Below are 23,374 nucleotides of genomic sequence, written 5' to 3'. Positions count from 1 at the left end.
TCTCAGTAATACCAAGCACCTAAATGCTAACAACACTTCCCAAGTTAAAAATTACACTGGGAGCTTGGCCAAGGTGGTGAAGTGGGAAGACCCTGAGCTAACCTCCTCTCATGGGCACACCAAAATTACAACTGTTTACAGAGCAATTATTGATGAGAAAGACCAGAATCTAGTAGAAAAGATCTTCTACAACTGAAGATATAAAGAAGGAACCACAATGAGAAAGGTAGGAGGGGTGGAGGCATGGTATAGCCAAGACCCACGCCCCTGGGTGGGCAACCCACAAGGGGGAGGATAATTACAATTGCAGAGGTTCTCCCCAAGAAGCAACGGGCTCCTTGCTCCACACAACGGGCTCCCCACATCGGACTCCACTGCCTAGGGGTCCAGCATCACCAAGACAAGCCCTCAGAACACTTGGTTTTGAAGGTTAGTGAGGCTTGCTTTAGAGAGACCCAGAAGGATGTGGGAAATAGAGACTCCACACTTAAAGGAGGCACACAAAATCTCGCACTCTCTGGGACCCAGAGAAGCAGCAGTAATTTGAAAGGAGCCAGGGTCAGAACATTCTGCTGATCCTGGGGAGTCTCCCAGAGAGACAGGAGACAACTGGAGCTCACTCTGGGAATATGGATGCTAGAGACAGCCATTTTGGGGAGATCGTTCTCCCAGGTGGAACGATCTGGTGCTGACAAGCAACATTTTCAAATTCTCCCTCTAGCTTATTAGCACCAGGGCCTGGTCCCACCCACCAGAGAGCCTGCTCTAGCCTCAGGACCAGCCTCATCCACCAGTGGGCAGGCACACCAACCCCAGGATCCCCTGGGCCCCAGCCCCGCCCACCAGTGGGCCAAGACATGGCTCCACCCACCAGTGAGATGGCACTAGCCCCAGGACCCCTGAGCTTCCGCCCCACCCACCATAGGACAAGAACTAGCCCTGAGACCAACGTCACACACTAATGGGCAGACACCAGCCCCAGGACTCTGCCACGGCAGAACGTGGCCCATCCATCTGCAGGCCAGCACCATCCCAGGGACTCCCCAGATTTCCACAGCCAGCTGTCCATGACCCGGCCCCAATAACCAGTGGCCAGTAGCCTCTGCACAAGGCAGAGCCTGGCAACCAACAGGACCAGGGCCAGCTATGCCTACCAGACCACCAACAGCAGTCAGTCCACTAGAACAGAAGGACCCATGGAGCCAACATAGGGGGCACCACTAGAGCTTATAGCTCTAGCAATGAGAGGGGAGTGTGCTGCTGGGACACACAGGGCATCTCCTACAAAAGGCCATTTCTCCACGGTCAGGAAACGTAACCAACATACCAGATACACAGAAATAAAAACAGCAAGTTAGGCAAAATGAGGAGATAGAGGAACACATTCCAAATGAAGGAACAAGATAAACCCCATAAGAAGAAAGAACAAAATGAGGTGGAGATAGGCAATCTACCTGAGAAAGAGTTCAAGGTAATGATGGTAGAAATGACCAAAGAACTCAGGAGAAAAATGGATGCACAGAGTAAAAAGTTAGAAGTTTTTAATAAAGAGTTAGAAAACATATAAAAACAACCAAACAGAAATGAAGAATACAATAACTGAAATGAAAAATACACTGGAAGGAGTCAACTGTAGACTAAATGATACAGAGGACAGATCAGTGGGCTGGAAGACAGAGTAGTGGAAATCACTGATGCTGAACAGAAAAAAGAAAAAAAAAAATACCTGCAATCCAAATCCAACAATACATTAAAAAGATCATACACCATGATCAAGTGGGCTTTATCCCAGGGATGCAAGGATTCTTCAATATATGCAAATCAATCAGTGTGATATACCACATCAACAAATTGAAGAATAAAAACCAGATGATCATCTCAACAGATGCAGGAAAAGCTTCTGACAAAATTCAACACCCATTTATGATAAAAACTCTCCAGAAAATGGGCATAGAGGGAACATACCTCAACATAATAAAGGCCATATATGACAAACCCACAGCAAACATCATTCTCAATGGTGAAAAGCTGAAAGCATCTCCTCTAAGATCAGGAACAAAACAAGGATGTCCACTCTTGCCACTTTTATTCAACATAACTAACGCTGATGAGGATGTACAGAAAAGGGAACCCTAGTATGCTGTTGGTGGGAACGTAAATTGGTACAGCCACCATAGAAATCACCATGGAGGTTCCTTAAAAAACTAAAAATAGAACTACCAGAACTACCATATGATCCAGCAATTCCACTCCTGGGTATACAGCAAAGAAAATGAAAACATTAATTCGAAAAGATACATGCACCCCAATGTTTATAACAGCATTATTTAAAATAGCCAACAGATGAATGGATAAAGAGGATGTAGTATATACAATTGAACACTACTCAGCCATAATAAAAAGAATGAAATACTGCCATTTACAACAACATGGATAGACCTGGAAGGTATTATGTTTAGTGAAATAAGACAGAGAAAGAGAAATACTGTATGTCACTACCACTTATATGTGGAATCTAAAAAGTAAAGCAAACGAATGAATATAACAAAACAGAAACAGACTCACAGATATAGAGAACAAATTAGTGGTTACCACTTTGGGGGTCAGGGCAAAGATAGAGTTAGTGGATTAAGAGGTACAAACTACTATGTATAAAATAAATAAGATACAAGGATATATTGTACAGCACAGGGAATATAGCCAATATTTCATAATAACTTTAAGGGGAGTTATAATTTATAAAATTTTGTATCACTACATTGTACACATAAAACTAATATATAATATTGTAAATCAACTATACTTTTTTTTTAAATTTATTTTTGGCTGCGTTGGGTCTTCATTGCTGTGTGCAGGCTTTCTCTAGTTGTGGTGAGTGAGGGCTACTCTTCGCTGCAGTGCGCTGGCTTCTCATTATGGTGGCTTCTCTTATTGTGGAGCACAGGCTCTAGGCGTGCAGGCTTCAGTAGTTGTGGCACATGGGCTCAGTAGTTGTGGCTTGCGGGTCCTAGACCGCAGGCTCAGTAGTTGTGGTGCACGGGCTTCGTTGCTCTGCGGCATGTGGGATCTTCCCGGACCAGGGCTCGAACCCGAGTCCCCTGCATTGGCAGGCGGATTCTTAACCACTGCGCCACCAGGGAAGCCCCTCAACTATACCTCAATTTTTAAAAAAAGAAAAAATTATGCTTCATGCTTCTGAAACAATTTAGATTCAAAATGCTCAGAATAATCTCTCTGTACAAAACATAGGCTCTGAAGACCTGTGGCTTCTTCCTTGTGGACCTTGACATTTTTTTAAAGCATGGGCATCCTTGAAGCAAAGAAAATCCTAAATTACAATAAAGCCAAACTCTAAATTGTGTAAAGCCCTCAGAAACTCTTATATTGTGCTCCTCACAGAAAAGGAGAAATTTAGTCACAGACTAGTGTTGGGCAATAACAGTTAGGGGCTATATCCTGAAAATCCCTTTTCTCACTCCACTGTTAATACTGTCCATAAAGCAATTATCAAAATTGAATTATAACATTGGAAAAGCCATAATTGTATAGTTATGCAATGTATACTCAGTGATAAAATCCCAGAAAAAGAGGGAAAAAAAAAAGTAAGGATAATCCTGACAGGAAAATAAAGTGATATTATTCCACATATAAAGTAACAGCCTTCTGTAAACAAAGTACAAATATAGAGGCTGCTTTTTGTAAAAGAAAAAAGAAGAGTTCTGTAATTAGAACTTGGGCTCAAAAGCCAGGGCACAGCTTTGCCAGCTCTGTAAGCTTTAACAAGTTAGTAACTTCTGTGAAGATTTTTTTTCTTTCAAAAATAAAAATGATACTCTAAGGACTGTCTGGATGACTGAATTAAGTACTTAAGTAAAACAGCTAATCTCTGATGCACACTAAACCCTTATGAGATACTGTTTTCTCTCCAGAAGACCAAAATCTCTAGGTTGTGAAAAAATATAGAGAAATCTAAACTCTGGGGTCAGTGCTTTTGCCAAAGAGAATAATTTAATTGTCAGTTATGAAAATGGGCAAAATGTTAGATAAGAGGAAGGTCTTGCCCAGGGTATATCCTTAGAAAATACTTGATTAAACTGAGTCATTAAGCAGACACTGAATATTCTAAACTGATATCACTTTGGGAAAATATTTGGAATTATAAATGCAAATAACCATAATTTATTAAAAATTCCAAAGTGCTGAGGGTACTGCATTCACTCCGTAAAATGAAATTAGTAACTTCTGTGAGTTTATAGTTTATTGGTAAGAATAATTATTAACAACATATGGAAGATAACTAGCAAAAATATTGCTCCTAATTATTTTTCAACTTTTAAATATTTTTCCACAATAAATACAATTTTATTGTTTTTTTTCTGAATATATAAATGATATGTTTAAAAGAATTCAAACAATACATAAATATAAAAGGAGATAAAAGTCACCTGAAATTCTACCACCCTGGTATTTTATTACCTGATGTTTCAATCAAGAGAGTCTAGGTAATATTGTGATAATAAATGACTCCAAAAATCTCAGAGGCTTACAACAACAAAGGTATATTTCCACTCTTGTTTTAGGTTTACTAAGAGTTGGCTGAGCTCTGCTCTGTCTCATCTTCACTCCAGGATTCAGGCTGAACATTACGAGTTGTTGAGACAAAGAAAAAGAGATGTCAACCACGTGTTACCTCTTAAAGCATGGCTTCAGCCTATACACCAAAGGCCCAAACAAACAATAAGGCCAGGCCTTGCTTGGGGGGCCTTGCTTGGGGGCAGCAGGAGAGTAACCAGAGGGAAAGGAGGGAAATTGAAATATTTAGAAAATAAGTATATAATCTACCAAACCTAAATGTGTATTAAAGAACCGAATGTGAGATTAGTTAAGGATCTCTCACCATGGCTTACATTATTCAATTACTTTTATTAATGATGTGAAATATACATAACATTAACCATTATGAAGTACACAAGTCAGTGGCATTTACTGCACTCACAATGTTGTACAGCCATTACCTCCATCTAGTTCCAAAACATTTTCAGTATTAAAGGAAACCTCATACTCATTTAGCAGTCTTCTCATCTGTCACTTTCCACACACTTCTGACAACCACTAATCTATTTCCTATCTCTATGGATTAATCTACTCTGGGTATTTCATATAAATGGAATCACATAATATGTGACCTTTTGTGACTGGCTTCTTTCACTTAGAATAATATTTTTGAGGTTCATTCACACTGTAGCATATATCAGTACTTCATTCTTTTTCATGGCTGAATAATATTCTATTTTATAGATATACCACTTTCGTTTATCCATTTATCCTTTGATGAACATTTGGTTTTTTGTAACTTTTGGCTATTGGAAATAGTGCTGCTATGAATATTCATGTATAAGTTTTTCTTTGAATACCTGTTTTCAATTCTTTTGTGTATATACCTAGGAATGGAATTGCTGAGTCATACATTAACTCTAGGTTTAATTTTTGAAGGACTCCCAAACTTTTTTTCATAACTGATGCACCATTTTTTTTAAAATTTTATTTATTTATTTATGTCTGTGTTCGGTCTTCATTTCTGTGCGAGGGCTCTCTCCAGTTGCGGCAAGTGGGGGCCATTCTTCATCGCGGTGCGCGGGTCTCTCACTATCGCGGCCTCTCTTGTTGCGGAGCACAGGCTCCAGACGCGCAGGCTCAGTAGTTGTGGCTCACGGGCCCAGGTGCTCCACAGCATGTGGGATCCTCTCAGACCAGGGCTCGAACCCGTGTCCCCTGCATTGGCAGGCAGATTCTCAACCACTGCACCACCAGGGAAGCCCCTGCTGCACCATTTTATATTCCTAACATCAAGGTATGAGGGTTCCAATTTCGCCACATAATAAGTACATGAGAAAGTGCTCAGTATCATTAGTCCTAAGGGAAATGCAAATTCAAACCACAATGGGATACCATGTCACGCCCCCAAGAATGACTAAAATTAAAATGATAGATGTATTAGTCTGCCCAGGCTGTTACAACAAAATACCACAGATTGATGGCTTAAACAACAGAAATTTATTTTCTCACAGTTCTGGAGGCTAGAAATCTAAGATCAATGTGACACCAGGTCTGATTTCTCCTGAGCCCTTTCTCCTTGCCTTGCAGAAGACCACCTTTTTCATTACATCTTCATAATGCCTTTCTCTGTGTCTGATGTCTCTATGTAGGTCTTATTTTTATAAGAACACCAATCGTATTTGATTAAGGGCAACCTTAAGGGGCTCATTTTAACTTATTACCTCTTTACAGGCCTTATATCCAAATACAGTCACACTCTGAGGTACTAGGGTTTAGAGACTCAACATATAAATTTTAGGGAGACATAATTCATTCCAAAACAATGAACAATACCAAATCTTGTCAAGAATGTGGATCAACCAGCACCCATACGTGTTGCTGCTAAGTGTGTAAAATAGTACAAACACTTTAGAAAAACATCTGGTGGTTTCTTTTAAAACTAAACAAATACTAACCCTGTAATGCAGCAATTCCACTGAAATGAAAGTATAACCCAACATTTCCACTAAAATGTAAGAGAAATGACAGTGTATCTCCCCCAAAACACTTCTTCAAGAATGTTCACAGTAACTGTATTCATAATAGTAGAAAACCAGAAACAGACGAGGTTTAAGACAGCTAAACAAACTGTGGTATATTCATGCTATGGAATAGTACTACAAAGCATTAAAAAGAGATAAAAACAATGTGGTGAATCTCAAAATATTATGCTTAGTGAAAAAAGCCTGACACAAAAGAGTACATAGCACATGATTTCATTTGTACATTTCACAATTTTATAAATAATGCTTCAATTAAAAAGTCCACCCAGGTGGGCCCAATGTAATCATAATAGTCCCTATAAGAAGGATAAAAGAGGAGGCAGAGGCAGAGGAAAAGGCAATGTGAAAATGGAAGTTCAGATTAGAATGATGTGGCTACCAGTCAGGGAATGCCAAGGCAGTCTCTAGAAGCTGGAAAAGGCAAGGAACAGAACCTACCCTGTAGTCTTCAGAGTAAACCAGCCTTGCCAACACCTTGATTTTAGGGTTACAAGACTGATTCTAGACTTCTGAACTCCAGAACTCCAAGAGAATAAATTTGTGTTATTTTAAGCCACTAAATTTGTGGTAATTTGCTACAGCAGCAATAGGAAATTAATATACCTATCACTGGCATCCCAGAAGAAGAAAGTAGGTGGAGCTGAAAAGGTACTAGAAGAGATAATGGTTGAAAACTTCCCAAATTTGCAAAAGACATAAACCTACAGATACAATAAGCTAAGTGAACAAAAAACAAACAGGATAAACTCGAAGAAATTGACACCAAGACACATCATAATTAAACTTCGCAAAACTAAAGACAAAGGAAAACTCATGAAAGTATTAAGAGAAATGATACCTTATCTATAGAGGAAAAACAATTCAAATGACAGTGGATTCCCATTAGAAACCATGGAGGCCAGAAGGAAGGGGCACAACATTTTTCAAGTGTTGAAAGAAAAAAACTGTTAACCCAGAATAATATATGCAGTGAAAATATCATTCAAAGATGAGGGGAGGGACTTCCCTGGTGGTCCAGTGGTAGAGAATCTGCCTTACAATGCAGAGGATGTGGGTTCGATCCCTGGCCAGGGAACTAAGATCGCACATGCCATGGGGCAACTAAGCCTGTGCACCTCAACTAGAGAGCCCGCGTACCGAAAAATACAGAGCCCACGCACCCCGGAGGCTGCCCGCCACAACTAGAGAGAGAAAATCCACATACCACAACTAGATAGAAGCCCACACGCTACAATGAAGAGCCTGCATGCCGCATCACGCATGCCAGAACGAAGATCCCACGTACCACAACTAAGACCCGATGCAACCAAAAATAAACAAAATAAATTAATAATAATAATAATTTCTTAAAAAAAAAAGATGAGGGGAAATAAAAATATTCTCAGACTAATGAAAACTAAGAGCTTCTGTCATCAGCAAACTTATTCTAAAAGAATGGCTAAAGGAAATTCTCTAAAAAGGAAAGAAAAAAGAGGAAATCTTGAAACACAATGAAGAAAGAAAACAATAAGCAAAAATATAGATAAATACAATAAGCATTCCTTCTTCTGAGTTTTCTAAACTAAGAGAAGCAAAAATTTTAATACCGATGCAGTTCTAAATGTATGTAGAGGAAATATTAAGATGATTATAAGTGTGGGACAGTAAAGGGAAATAATGCATGGTAAGCTTTCTACATTTCACTTAAACAGGTAAAATAACAATACCAATAGATTGTGATAAGTTATGTATATAAAAAATGTAACAACTGCTGCAACCACTGAAAAAACTATACAAAGAGATACACTACAGATAAATCAAATGGAATTCTTAAAGAATGTTCAAGTAACTGACAGGAGGGTTAGATTAAAGAAACAGAAATGAAAGAAAGAGATAACAAACAGAATGCAAAAATTAAAATGGCATACTCAAGTCCTAACACTTCAATAATTCCATTAAATTTAAATGATCTAAATACACCAATTAAAGACAGAAAGCATACGACAAATTCAAGTTTTGCTTTTTTGGGACTCTCTGGAATTTTTTTTCCAATATTTTCAATCCATGGTTGGTTGAATCTACAGATGCAGAACTCACAGACACAGAGGACTGAGTGTATATAAATTTGACAACTTAGATGAAATACATCGGTTCCTCAAAATATACCATCACAATTCATCCAATACGAAATAGATAATTTGAATAGTCTTATAACTACTGAGCAAGTTAAATTTGTAATTTAAAAACTCCAAAATAGAAGATTCCAGTCCCAGATGGTTTCACTAGGGAATTCTACCAAAGATTTAAGAATTAATACTATTTCTACACAATCTCTTCCAGAAAATAAAAGAGGAAGGAATACTTCTCAATTCATTTCATGAAGCTAGTATTACCCTATTTTAAAAAAAGACAGTACAAAAAAAAAATTACAAATATCTCTCATAAATATGAATGCAAAAATCTTTAAGACTGTGACAAAATTCAACACCCATTCATGATTAAAAAAAAACCTCTCAATGAAATAGAACTAGATGCACACCTCTTTAATGGATAAAAAACATCTTTTAAAACACCTACAGCTAGCATTATATTTAAAGATGAAAGACTGAGGCCTTTCTCCTAAGACTGGGAATAAGGTTAGGATATCTGTTCTCACCATTCTTATTCAACATAATGCTGCAAGTTCTAGCCAGGGCAATAAGGCTAAAAGGAAAAAGCATGCAGGCCATAAAGGAATAGATAAAACTGATCTTATTTGCATATAACATGATTATCTACACAGAAAATTCCAGGGAAGCTAACAGATAAACTCCTAGAACTAATAAGTGAATTCAGCAAGGTTGTAGGATATAAGATAAACATTAAAAAATCAACTATATTTTTAGACACTATCAATGAACACGTGGACACTAATAAAATTACAATATCATTTATAATCACTCAAAAAATGAAATACTTAATGTATACATCTAACAAAAACACGTATACAGGGACTTCCCTGGTGGCGCAGAGGTTAAGAATCCACCTGCCAATGCAGGCGACATGGGTTCGAGCCCTGGTCCGGGAAGATCCCACATGCCGCGGAGCAACTAAGCCCGTGCACCACAACTACTGAGCCTGCGCTCTAGAGCCTGTGAGCCACAACTACTGAGCCCACCTGCTGCAACTACTGAATGCTGCGCGCCTAGAGCCTGTGCTCCGCAACAAGAGAAGCCGCGACAATGAGAAGCCCGCGCACCACAACGAAGAGTAGCCCCCGCTCACAACTAGAGAAAGCCCACGCGCGGCAACAAAGACCCAATGCAGCCAAAAAAAAAAACTACAACATACATTTACATGCTCAGAGGATTTGCTTTCATAGTTCCACCCATGATGTTTTATTAAAATAAACTTCCTGGATTTCAGACCTCATCTGCCTGCAGCCCCCAAAATGCCTTCTTTCAATGCTAAAACCATTGCCTTGTTCTTAGTTCTTACTTTATCCTCCTTCCAGCTTTGTTAGAAGGATGCCTACCCCCACCTTGTTGATCCCAGCCCCCCACCCCTATCACCAGTGTGACACTGTTAATACAATGCAGAGTGAAGAAAGAAAGGAAAAGGGCCCTCGGACAAGAATACCAGCAGGTGTTAGAGGAGAGAAGCTATAGCCAGAGCTATGGGACAATCCTGGCACACCGTTGAATACACCCTGGTCTATACTATAACATAAGACTTAGAACCACCCCAATAAAGGCTGTGGTTGGCTAACTTACCAGGAGTTAGATTTTTAAAGTTGTGGATTTTTGCTTGGCAGTGAACATCAACCTAATTAAGAACTTGTCATTCAAATGTAATGAGTCTTTCCATTCCTCCTTTTCCATTTTAGCTAACTTCAGAGCGTTCTTGGCCTTATTTAAAGGAGTCATAGTTTCCATTTAGATTATGGATCCCGAAGCCACAGTGACCCAGAGTTCAGTCTTCTCACAACATGGAGACCACAAATCATTTAAAATTTTTCAATATGAACAAGATTCTGGGGATTGCCTGCACATTCCTTAACTAACAAATACCATGTATGTGAGCAATTGTAGAACAAGAATTTCTACCTTCAAACCTTCTTTTCTTAACATGCATTTTTTTAAAATTCTGAAAAATGCTATTAAACAATTCTTTATCAAGAAATATAACTTAAATGTCTCTGGCATACTAAATTATTTAACTATTTCTTAGTGGACACTCTTATCCCTTCATTTGCAGAAAAGAACCCTGCTTTATTTCACCCCACCATCCACAAATTACTCATCAATTCTGCTTTCTAAACCTGTAACTGAGACTAGATGATTTTTAGAATTCCTTGAAAAAAGTTAAATATAGCAAGCTGTATGCTGAGAAGAGGTAAGCCTTTCTCCTATTCAATTTGCAATGTTTACTTAAAAAGTAAAAACATAAAATAAAATGTCATTTTTGCAGGGAGGTCCAAGTGGGGAAGAGAAGATGCCCACAGTCTGTACCAACAGTAAGGTCGTTCATAACACTGCTATGTGATGACACACCCTCTTGTGTGCTGGCTTTTCACCTCAAAGTCAACACTGAATATACAGTTACTTAATGTTTCCATCTGAGTTCAGTAATTCTATCTGCAGGTAAATTTAAAATCAAAGTAGTATCTCTGATTCTGCTCTAATAAAAATTACCTTTCTTCCCTCTGAAAAATGTTAGTGTCTTTAACAGTAATATTTAATTGGTATTTGGAAACCACGGAAAGAAGAAAAAAAAATTACCACTATTTAGGGGTAATTTAATGATTTTTTAAATAAATTTATTTATTTTTATTTCTTTATTTTTGGCTGCATTGGGTCTTCGTTGCTGCACGCGGGCTTTCTCTAGTTGCAGCGAACAGGGGTTACTCTTCGTTGCGGTGCGCGGGCTTCTCATTGCAGTGGCTTCTCTTGTTGTGGAGCACAGTCTCCAGTAGTTGTGGCTTGTGGGCTCTAGAGAGCAGGCTCAGTAGTTGTGGCGCATGGGCTCAGTAGTTGTGGCTCACGGGCTCTAGAGCGCAGGCTCAGTAGTTGTGGCGCATGGGCTTAGTTGCTCTGCAGCATGTGGGATCTTCCCGGACCAGGGCTCGAACCCGTGTCGCCTGCATTGGCAGGTGGATTCTTAACCACTGCGCCACCAGGGAAGCCCCCGGTAATTTAATGATTTTTGACTTTGAGTTAGTGATTTAATATACACCATTATCAGGTTACTCAACATTGTGAAAGTTAACAAAAAATTGGCTCATCAGGATTTAGGGTAAAACCACTGCTGCATTTGTCTCTTACTCTAAGATCTACTCTATTTATTCCATTGCTCTATAGTCTAAGAAAAAAACATTCCCACCTCCAACATAAAAGTTAACAAGAAAACTGGACTTAAAATATTGCTTTTTTAGGGACTTCCCTGAGGCATCAGGGTAAGGGTGCTTCAGGAATTGAAAAAGTAATAGGTTAGGAGACTGGAGCTGGGGCAGAGAATAGAAACCCAGTTCAGCAGAAGGAAAACATAAGAACAGAAAAGATTCTGCCTCCTCTTGGACAAAATATTCCACATAATCCAGGGACCAATGGACAGGAACTGGAAAGCCATGTTATAATGCACTTAAGTTATCAATTTTTCATCTGCATCGGCAGTAACTTTAATTGCTATAATTATAAACAATCTTTTATAAAAATTATTTTAGCAATAAATTTTGATTGTCAAGATTTAAATCCTAGTCAGAGATTTGCTTTCTAAAGATTATTCCATTGCAGACAAGCACCCATCTGTTTTGCATTTTAGTACTAGCTTTTTTAGCCTCACAGTCATTTCACCAAGAACTTTCTGGGGGGTGGTGATAATAGTGATTATTATTATTTTGACAAAAGAACAGTATACACTAGGACAGCTGTAATTTATTTCAATATCTCTTTGCAAAGAAATTAATCAGCACAATTCCCTCAGTCTTCAAAGCAACTGTAAAGAAAGTACCTTTTTTTTTCTCCCTACTATTGCTGTATACTTTTATTTGGTTACAGTTTTCTCACTACCTATCTCTTTATCGTCGGCAACCTGACTTCTGGTCTCACTATTTCACCAAACTTGCTCTCCTTAAAGCTTTCTTCAGATCCTTCTAGAACTCATCACTTCCTCTGACATTTATGACCACACTCTCATACTTGAATGGCACCGAAAACTCATATTCCATGGCAACATTCACTCATAGTCTAATGAGAAAAAGGCACCCACTAAAAACAAAGACCAGGAGTGGAAAATACATATGAATGAGCTTAGTTTCAAGTGCTCAGAAGCAGAGCTGAGTCACAGCAGGTACTCAGTTGAGAAGAATTTTTATTTTAAACTGAAAAGCCTTAGAAGTCATTTAAGCCAATGCCCTCATCTTATAGCTGAAGTACAGAAAGTATGTCAGTTAGGATGACTTCGGTTGCAAGTAGTAGACAAGAGCAAGTCAATTTGACTTAATAAGGAAACATACTCTCCTACATAATATGAGGTCCAGACACCTCACTGTAACCCACTGCTGCTCTTGCCCGTAGCACCCTTGGCCACACCACCTTCAGTGTGTTACCTTCAACTTCCGGTTGTGAGCAACAAGGTCTGTCACAGTTTCAGGATATACATCAGAGTTCTGGGAGTTGGGGGAGAAGTGTAAGAGGAAAGAGAAAGTGTGTCTCTTCCTTGAATCTCTTCTCAAAAGCAAAGAAACTTGACCAAGAAACCCTAAGAAGACTTTTCTTTTGCCTCCCCGTTTCTAAAGCAACCACTGGCAAGGAAAATGGGATTCCAGGACTGGTTTGGTTTAAGCCTTGGACTAAGCTTGGGGTAAAAAGAATGCTGAGGAGTCAAGGTTAAATAAATTGGCCATAATCAAAATATTACTTGTAGGAGTTCCCTGGTGGCGCAGTGGTTAAGAATCCGCCTGCCAATGCAGGGGACACGGGTTTGAGCCCTCGTCTGGGAAGATCCCACATGCCATGGAGCAACTAAGCCCGTGTGCCACAACTACTGAGCCTGTGCTCTAGAGCCCACACGCTACAACTACTGAGCCTGCGTGCCACAACTACTGAAGCCCGTGCACCTAGAGCCTGTGCTCCGCAACAAGAGAAGCCACCACAAAGAGAAGCCCGCGCACCGCAAGGAAGAGTAGTGCCCGCTCACCACAACTAGAGAAAGCCCACGCGCAGCAACTAAGACCCAACACAGACAAAAATAAAATTAATTAATTAAAAAATACATATATATATATTACTTGTAGATCTAAGAGATGTCTTGATTCTTACATTTGTCCTATTATACTTCTCAGAACTCACTTGCTTTTCCTGCTCATTAAAATGATGGATTCAACTCTTCTCTCTTTTGCCACCTTCTCTGGGGAGCTCACATGTTCCTTTTGTAACTATCTTAGACTTCTGTGGAGGTGGCATAGGGTAACAGTAAGCACTGGCTTTAGAGCCAAATTGCCGGGGTTCAAATATGGGCCCCCATCACTTGTGTGTGTCATGTTACTTAACCTCGTTCCTCATCTATAAAAGGGGATGATAGTAGAACTCACCTCACAGAGATGTTGTGAGCATTAAATAAGTTACTCTACATAAAGTGCTCAGAACCATGCCTGTTACACAGTAAGTCCTCTTTAAGTGTGTGCTGTTATTATTAAGGGGCATCTACTGTTTCTGCCTGCCCCAGTATCCCTTTCCCTTTCTTCTGATAGATGTTCCAGTTTCCCTTTGAAGAACAACCCCTCTGCCATGCCATCCGATCCTGACACAACTCTCAGTCAGTATGAACTGCTCCCGACCCCCACTGGTCAAAGGGTGGCCACAAGGCCCAAGGTAGGCCAATCTTGCCTTTTCCCCTGGAATCTGACTCATAAGCAGAATGACTCCAGACAGAAAGCAGTTAAAGTTCAGTCTCTCTGGTGTCAGTGCCTTTAAGAGCTTTTCCTGAGTTCTTGCCCCCTAGGCCCCTGGAACGGTATAGTCCTTTACAAAATTTGATTAACAGTTCTTCCTTTGATTCTATTAGCTTTCCAATCCCCTTTAATAAATTCCCTTTTTGCTGAAATTAGCCAAAACTGATTTCTGTTGTTTGTGTAACCATTATGTTGAACAAATAGGCCTCCCCAAATTAAATCATGAAGTAACCTTATTTTTCTCTCTCATGTCTCTTTACAGCTATTCATGAACCTAGCTTCTCTGGTCCCTGCATACACAGCATATAAGTTAAGACAGTGGCTCGGAAATCAAACATTCTGGGCTCAAATTCTAACTCCACGCCCTGCTAGCTATGTTACTTAATGTCTTTCTGCCTCAGCTTCCTTATCTGTAAAATGGAATAAAGACACCTATCTCATTGGGTTATTTTAAAACTTAAATGACTTCCCAAATGTAAAATGCCTGGAAGTGTGCTTGGCACACAGTAAGTCCTGAAAAATGTTATAGAGCTGATGGCAGTGGTGTCCAGTGAGATGTCCTTCTTCCTCACAACCCATCACATTAGGCCCTGACCATTCTTGTTTCCACACCTATGCTCATTCTAGCCCTCTTTCCTTTTCTAAATCCTTCAAGACATAATTGAATCAAGCACCGCCATTTCCACAAAGCCCACACTGATCTACAAAGACCACATTAACCTGTTACTTCACTTACAGGAATTATAATCTGTAGTAGACACATGAGTCTTGATTTCATATCATTCTACTGTTTTTTAATTGCACCTGTGTCTAAATCATGACTAGAATAAGAAAAGTGTTCCTTGAAGGCAAGAATGACATTTTATATTATTCTATGTCCTTCATATTACTTACTCCAGAGTAAGGCTCATAGTAAGTCCTTAATAATTAACTTTTGAATGGCCCTCTGAGCAGCTAAAAATATTTCCAACCATAATTACTTCTGGGTTTGCATAGCTTCAAGCCCTCAGGCCTATGTTTTAGTATACATGTTGCCAAAGTGAACACAGGGCCTCTGCTTTTATTGTGTGCATAAGCATACAAAAAAGACCGGGTACAGAACTTTCTATTTTCTTCCCACACTGGCCCATACACACTGGGCATCCAGTAAATGTCATTAACTAACTACAAAAAAGCTGAAAACCTCAGGAGCTGAAAATTCATTCCAAATATGATAGGAAATTCCAAATGTATCTGTTACTGTTAAGATTGGAAACTATAAGGCTGAAAGGTCCTGTTTTGTTTAAAACTTTAAAACTTGGAGATAAGGGAAACGGATACTCACACATTTTTTCTCTTCTAATATATTTTTTTTTTCCTCAAGAACTGTTGATGAAGGACAAAGTAGAAAAGGTAACTATTGTATCTTTTTATTGTCATGTTTCTGGAGAAATATTCTTCTATTTTTGGAACTCTGCATAACATATAGTACCCCATCTTCTTTCTCTGGTTTCTCTAACCATGTGAAAAAGTATACGTAGAAATAAAAACATTTCCCACTGATGCCCAAGAGTATATCATTTACATATAGAGAGATGGCACTGTTTCAGAGTTATGTGGGCAGTATTTTAGTCATGTGGGAAAGTCAACTGGGAAAGAGATATTGAGTAAGCCTAGCCTCAACTCCATGTGAAGCTGTCTGTGGGTGCATAAATTGACTCACTTAGCTGACCCTGGGAACAAGTTTATATTATATCCAAATGACACCTCTATAAAATTCCATACTTTTTGGCTTATGTTGTCTAATGAATATGGTTATTTCAAAGTTAAGAAAAAATTCTTTTTTCTAAATGCTATCCACTATGAATTTTTCAACCAGACTGATTCTTCATTGTTTCCTTTCTACAGGAACAATCTACAAGAGAAAGAAAAGGGAAGAGGAAGAAAAGGATGAGAGAAAAAACTGCACATCTTACTTGGATTGTGCGAGACAGCCGGGTGCAACCATATTCTGATTCTCCTCCTCGGCCTGGAGTGCAGTGAGTTCCACCATGTTAACCATCACATCATTGGTGTGGCCCGGAAGCTGGGGAAGCACTGAAAGGATCTTCTCCACCAAGTTGTCTCCATGATGTCCAACCGCCCCTGTTTAAGCAGACAAGAAAATATGAACTCACAAAATGGGAGGAAAAAGCAGCTAAATTAATGTTCTATAATACCCCTTCTATCAAAAACAGTATCCATTTTTAGCTTCTGTTACACAAATCAATAACATAAACCTAACATTCTGCCCTTAGTAACACTAATCAATCTCACAATTACCTACAAAATGTATGTCTTGTGTGTTGGACTTAATGGTCCCTGAGAGCAGGCACTGTGTCTGCTTTGGTTACTGCTGTGATTCCCAGCACCTAGCATAGTGCCTACACATGGTAGGCATCAATAGGTATTTAGCAGATAAATAAATAATAAACATTTGGAAGGTCAGGTAAATGGCGTGATAGGACGACACTATCCTGAAATTTTAGAGCCAAAAGGATTTTCTTTATTTTACTGATAAGACCTTAAGACCCAGAAAGGCTTAGAGACCTGACCAAGAATAGCAGATCTCCCCTTTGCTAGAAGTTTAGCTTCATCATGGCCACCATTTATCTAGTTCACCCTCTACCCACCATGTCTAGCAGGCAACCTGGCAGCTAGTAGGCTCACTAATTATTTGTTAGATGAAGGAAAGAACAAATGAATGAATAGTAACAGTTTGCAGTGATAAAAGCATTTATACAGTGCTTTCTGTGTACCAGGCACTGCTCTAGGTGCTTTACATATATTAATTCTTTTAATAACAAATGAATTAATAAGCTCAAATTAAAATTCAAGACCAATGACAAAGTTTAATGCTTTTTCCATGAGACCAGGTTATCTTTCCAAAAGCCATCAATGCTTGGAAGACATGATTCCAACAATGGGTGGGACTGGCCAAATCAACTTGTTTTGATCCCACCCACTTCAAATCAATTAATATTTTACTTCCTCATGTCTATCTCTATTGTTTTTGCCATGTCATATTAATTGCACAGAAGAACTAGGTAGAAAAGACTAAACCAGAAATCCAAGGAATCATTGTCAGCACCATCATCTTCTTCGTCACAATAGCTAATATTTATTGACAGCTTATGACGTACCAGGTATTAACTTCCATACTGTACATTTATTATCCACTTAATTCTTAGAACAACTCTAATAGGTAGGTATTATTATGCTCATTGACAGAGTAGAAGATTCAGTTTAAGTAACTTGCTCACAATTATATATGTTGCAAATTACAGAGCAAGAATTCAAACTCGGGAGGCAGAAATCCAAAAACCACGCCATTTAAAAAAAAAAAAAAATCAGGCCCATAAAAATGACTTAAGACAGAACCAGCATGAGTGCTTCTAATGTGGCTTCCGATGTTAAAGAAAAGAGTTCTAATTCTACCAGTAAAATATTCACTTATCAGGCCTGGAAGGAACCATGTCTTATTTATGTTGTCTATAGTTTACGGTTGTCTCCCCAGCACTCACACTACAAGCTACGCGTTAAATACTTGCTGAATGAATGCCTAGTGACTATAAGTGGCCCTGAGATCCACAGGGCAGTCAGAAGTCTCTAAGTGAATAATATCTTTAAGCCTGGAATGAATGGAGATACGACGATTACCCCATCGCATCATTTCTCTCTCCACTAGTAACCTCCTCACTTCCACTCATCACTATAATAACTCTTCTTTGAACCTGGTGCCCAAATTCTGAGCCCTGCCCCCAAGCTATTCTTATTTTTATCTGCCATTCACAGACACATTGTACAAACAAGTAGTCTATATGTTCTGCCTTTCTTTCCTAACTTCTTTAGCCCCTACAATCTAGCTGCTACTCACTCCTCCTCCCTATGCTAAATGCAGGGGTCTTTGGCAAGTCTCAGTTCATTAAACCTTTGGCAAATAAAAACTGTTGACTAATCCAGTCCTCCTGAAACTCTCCAAGTATGAGAAGTCAAGACATGACATACTTATTTTTCCTTAAGGTTTAATAGCTAATAGTTATTTTTACAGAACCAATGTATCATTTACCTCCTTAAGATATTATATACTAACACCCTAAATGTTCAGAAGTAGAGGAGTAGTTTTTTTAAATTATGGCATATTTACTGAAGCAGTTCTCAAATTGTGATTTTTATTTTCTTCTATTTATTTATAGATTCTAAACTTTCTATGGTGAACATATATTCCTGCTGTAATGAAATGAAAAAACATGCTATACACCCATATAAATATCCCAAAATTTTACCAAGGGTTATCTTCGAATGGTAGGACTTTGGTTGATGTAAACTCTACCTAAAGTTAATTTTTTCCCCCGTGCTTTCTGCAAGGAGCACATGAGACTGACCTAAATTAATTAGAAAAATAATTCACACTCTTTCAGAAACTGTTTAAAATATTATATGTGAGAATTAACAAAATGCCAAATTTACATGAGCAGGATTACTCAACTTTTTAGGTTTAGTCAAAAGGAATGTGTATTTAACATGTGTGATAATGAAGGATAAAGCAGGCATAGGCTTTCAACTCATGTCCTGCTCTTCTCTGAATACAGTCTGTTGCATGTCCAGCTTTAGAGGGTTCAATATACATTTTAAAAATTTAATTAGTGCCAGTTACATGACTCAAACATAGACTAAGCATTTGGGGCCTCTCAATGTCACAGTAACTTCAGATTCTTCCTCTATGAAATGAATAAAATGCCAAGATTTGTATCACACTTAAATTTTCAGAGAGCTTAATTTTTCCGTTATTATAGAAATTTTAAAATATTATTTAAGACGCTCAAGAGCGGAAGTCAACCTGAACCCAGTTATTTTTCCCTGTCCAACTGCTAATCTAGCCAAGAGCAATGGGGTCTAGTCTGGCCAGAGAATGGTTTATTTCCCAATGCCTTCTTTTCTAAAGAGGGTATAGGAACAAGAAATTGGAGACATGGGCTCTAGTGGTCCCATCCTCCATTAGTTCCTTGTGTGATCTGAGGCAACTTCCAAAAATGTGGTGCTATTTTACCAAGCTAAAAACTCAGAGTTGGTCCAACCAACACCCAAATATCTTTGAAGCTCAGTATTTGAGATCCTAAATTCAGCCAATTGTTTCAAAGGCTAAACTTTTATAGTTAACAGCACCGGAAAACTAGCAGTCCTGTATGACCCTGTGGATCATATGTGAATGTATGTGCCAGTATCATCATTATAAGGCATATAACATCTTCACTTGCCTCTACTTATAAGGAATAAAGTGAGAAGCAAGAATTGAGGCATCTTCACAAGAGCTCAGTCATACTGTAGTAGGGCTTAAAGATAAAAACACAGAGCCTTCTCTACATTTCACAAACAGGATATTTTGGGGTTGTGCACAGTGTCCCTTTGTGTTGAGATAGGGTTACTGGATTCTTGGAATTAGTATATTCAAAAACTCACCTCCTGGGACTTCCCTGGTGGCGAAGTGGTTAAGAATCCGCCTGCCAGTGCAGGGGACACGGGTTCGAGCACTGGTCCAGGAAGATACCACATGCCGCGGAGCAACTAAGCCCATGCACCACAACTACTGAGCCTGCACTCTAGAGACTGTGCTCCACAACAAGAGAAGCCACCCCAATGAGAAGCTCGCAAACCGCAACAAAGAGTAGCCCCTGCTTGCTACAACTAGAGAAAGCCCACGTGCAGCAACAAAGACCCAACGCAGCCAAAAATAAAAATTAATTAATTTTAAAAAAACTACACAATACACAAATCTTAATTAAAAAAAAAAACAACACCTCACCTCCTTTCTGATTCCCCATGACTCCTTCTTAAGAATATTAATGACCGTCTTTCATTATTTTGAGATGTTTCAGTATTTGATGACATTTCTGTCTTCTAAGAACAGAATATTTCATTATTGCTCCTGATGTTTCCTTCTGTGTAGAAGGACAACAATTAGCATAACATTTCTGAACTTGCCTCACCTCCTTCAATCACTTTTCCCCTGGGTTGTCAGGTTCTACTCACTCTGCCTAGGATAGGTTCTGCCCTTGGAAAGAGGGAAAAAGACTTGCTCTGGTCCACTCCTGATGCTGAGTGGGTAAACCTTCCAACCCAAGAATTTGGTGTTAGGAATCTCACTTGCCCATAGATGTAAGCCACATTCTTTAATGTTCACTGTATCCACCATAAAACTGGTATTTTTGCCTCTGCCTGCCAACTCTTTATTTCATATTCAGTTTAGAATCTGGATGGTTAAAGGAGTGTTAGTTATTAGTTACTATCTAATACTACCATTTCTAACACTACCTATGGTCGGCTCATATCAGTCAAATCTAGTACAAAGGGGATGTATTAAAGTAGATAATACATACTAGTCAAAAGGCTGTTTCAGTTTGCCATATACCAGGTAGGACTCTGGGGGGATGGAGGCAGGAGAATAATAAGGCAGTACTTATACAAGTTTATTCAGTAAGTAGTTTTCACCACACAGTAATTTTAGATAAGAGAGTCACATAGCATTCATTATATTGCCCCTAACAAATCTTCTCCTACACTCCCTCTTTCTGTGAATGGATTCTGAAATTGCCCAGGCTAGAATACTTGGCATGTCTTCAAATTCTTCTTGATCTTCTACCATTATATCAGTCACCACTCTATTAATTCTCTCACTTAAATACTCAACCACTCCTTTCTTCATCCTTCCTATTACTGACTTGGTATCAATTCACATCATTTCTTACCTAGATATTTTAATAGTCTCCTGAGCAATAGTCTCCTAGCCTCTAGTATCTCTTGCTTTTACCTCAAGGAGGCCATTGCTCCTAGGCTGGGCTCCTCTATGGATGCATGCGAGGGTTGAATTTTATGAGAAATATTTTAAGTCTATGCTTTTCTCTAGACAATCCATAACTTTGACCAGCTGCTCAAAAAAAAAAGTTCCTTAATTTCAAAACAGTTAAGAATCACTGGAAAAAAAAAAAAAAAAAAAGAATCACTGCACACCACACAGTATGAGTTAGTTGAGCCGACAGCTATCAATGTTACTCCTCTCTACATACTTTAAGGATACAGCCCAACTGATGAACAAATTAACAAACTGTGCTACATCCATACACCTGAATATTACTCATTAATAAAAAGGAGTGAACTACTGATAGAAGCTACAACATGGATGAATCTAAACCGTATTATGCTAAGTGAAAGAGGCCACTCAAAAGGCTATATACTATATGACTGCATTTATATGACATTCTTGAAAAGATAAAACTCTAGGGACAGGAAATGGTTCCATGGCTGCCAGATATGAGAGTAAGAGGAGAGACTGCCTACAAGGGGCACAAAGGGCATCTTTTGGAGTGATGGCACTCCTCTTATATCTTGATTGTGGTGGGTGGTTGCATGACTATATGTTGTTTGACAAAACTACACACTATACAGCATGAATGTTACTATATGTAAATTATACTTTAATAAACTTGACTATAAAAAAAGCAAGCAAAACTACAACAAAAAACCTACCCATCCCCCCTCAGTTCCCACTTTGGAATCAATAAATCCATCCATCACATCATCCACCAGAGAACACATTCAACAGAAAATCTGTACATGCACTTTGCCTGCCTAAAAACTTATTATGGCTCCTCACCAAGCATGAAATTTAAAGCCTTTGGAACATGGCCCCAGTCTCCTTCCTCATCATCTTTATCACCCTTCCCTCCTGATCGCTTACCTCTCCCTCAGTCATTCATCCCAACCTTAAGTCCTACTAAAAAATTACCTAAAAAGAATTCCCAGAACAACCTATGCTCCTTCTTACATGTTTGCACACGTAGGGAGCTTTTAAAAGAATACTGGTTCCAGCCTCTGTCCAGACCACTTTGAAAAATCGGACTTTCTGGGATGGTTCGAATGTGAGAACCACTGGTCTAGAAATGGCCACCCCTTAAGAGAATATTTGTACCTAAACCCTATGAAGGCATGTATCATTCATACGTGAATTTGCTAAGCTTTGTGCTTCCTCATAGACTATGAGTTCCTCGTAGACAAGAGTCTTGACTGTTTGATCTTTATGTCTGCACTTCTCAAACTTTACAGCACATTCAGATCACCTGAGGATCTTGTTAAAATTCTGATGCTTAAGCCTGGGGTGAAGCCTGGGATTCTGCACTGTTAATTCGCTTCCAGTTGGGCTTGAGGCTGCCAGTCTCCAGGACACACTGAATAGGGAGACTTTATGTCACTATCACCTAGCACAGAGCCTGCATATAAAAGTTGCTCAATAAACATTTATGAAATGAATCAAAATCATCCATGTCATTCTTTACACTCCCCTAAGTAACCAAAATTGTAGTGATCTTGCAGGACCATACAGAAAGACTCTTTCACTTACTGCACTTCATTTTTTTTTTTTCTCTAGGTATGACAGAATACAGTTCTTGACAAATGGTTAATTCTAACCAACTCTCACTTACTTTAGTGGCAGATAACAGGTCAGGTAGTAAAATTCTTCTGGGTTACATGTATGGCAAATTACTCTTGTACTTATGTCCTTAGTCTTATAATTAGGGGGAAAACATACATTTAAAAGAATAAAACATTAAATCATTTTAAAGGCATATCATTAATTAATAAAAGTATTAATAAACATATTCCCCATTATGTACCAGGCAGTGTTCTAGGAGCTAGACATGTTAACTTATTTTACCCTCTCAGTCTTCTGGTGGGTACTATTATCTTCATTTCACAGATCAGGAAACTGACTTACGACTAGGGAGGGGCAGAGCTAAGGCTACTGTAACTAGCCACTCATGCCTATTACACAACCTAGATAGTGGTAGCAGTT

General features: G+C 38.9%; 1 protein-coding gene across 1 annotated transcript in view; it reads right to left on the bottom strand.

Moving 5' to 3' along the window:
• Positions 1-23,374, bottom strand: part of SCFD2 (sec1 family domain containing 2) — a 393,678-nt gene that overhangs the window by 361,521 nt on the left and 8,783 nt on the right. The window contains exon 2 of the mRNA XM_059923024.1: positions 16,464-16,632. Within this exon, the coding sequence (XP_059779007.1) occupies positions 16,464-16,632 (169 nt within the window). The remainder of the gene's footprint in view (positions 1-16,463; positions 16,633-23,374) is intronic.

Source organism: Balaenoptera ricei, chromosome 5 (assembly GCF_028023285.1).
Source record: "Balaenoptera ricei isolate mBalRic1 chromosome 5, mBalRic1.hap2, whole genome shotgun sequence".
Taxonomy (NCBI): domain Eukaryota; kingdom Metazoa; phylum Chordata; class Mammalia; order Artiodactyla; family Balaenopteridae; genus Balaenoptera; species Balaenoptera ricei.
This window is presented reverse-complemented; position numbering and strand designations above follow the sequence as displayed.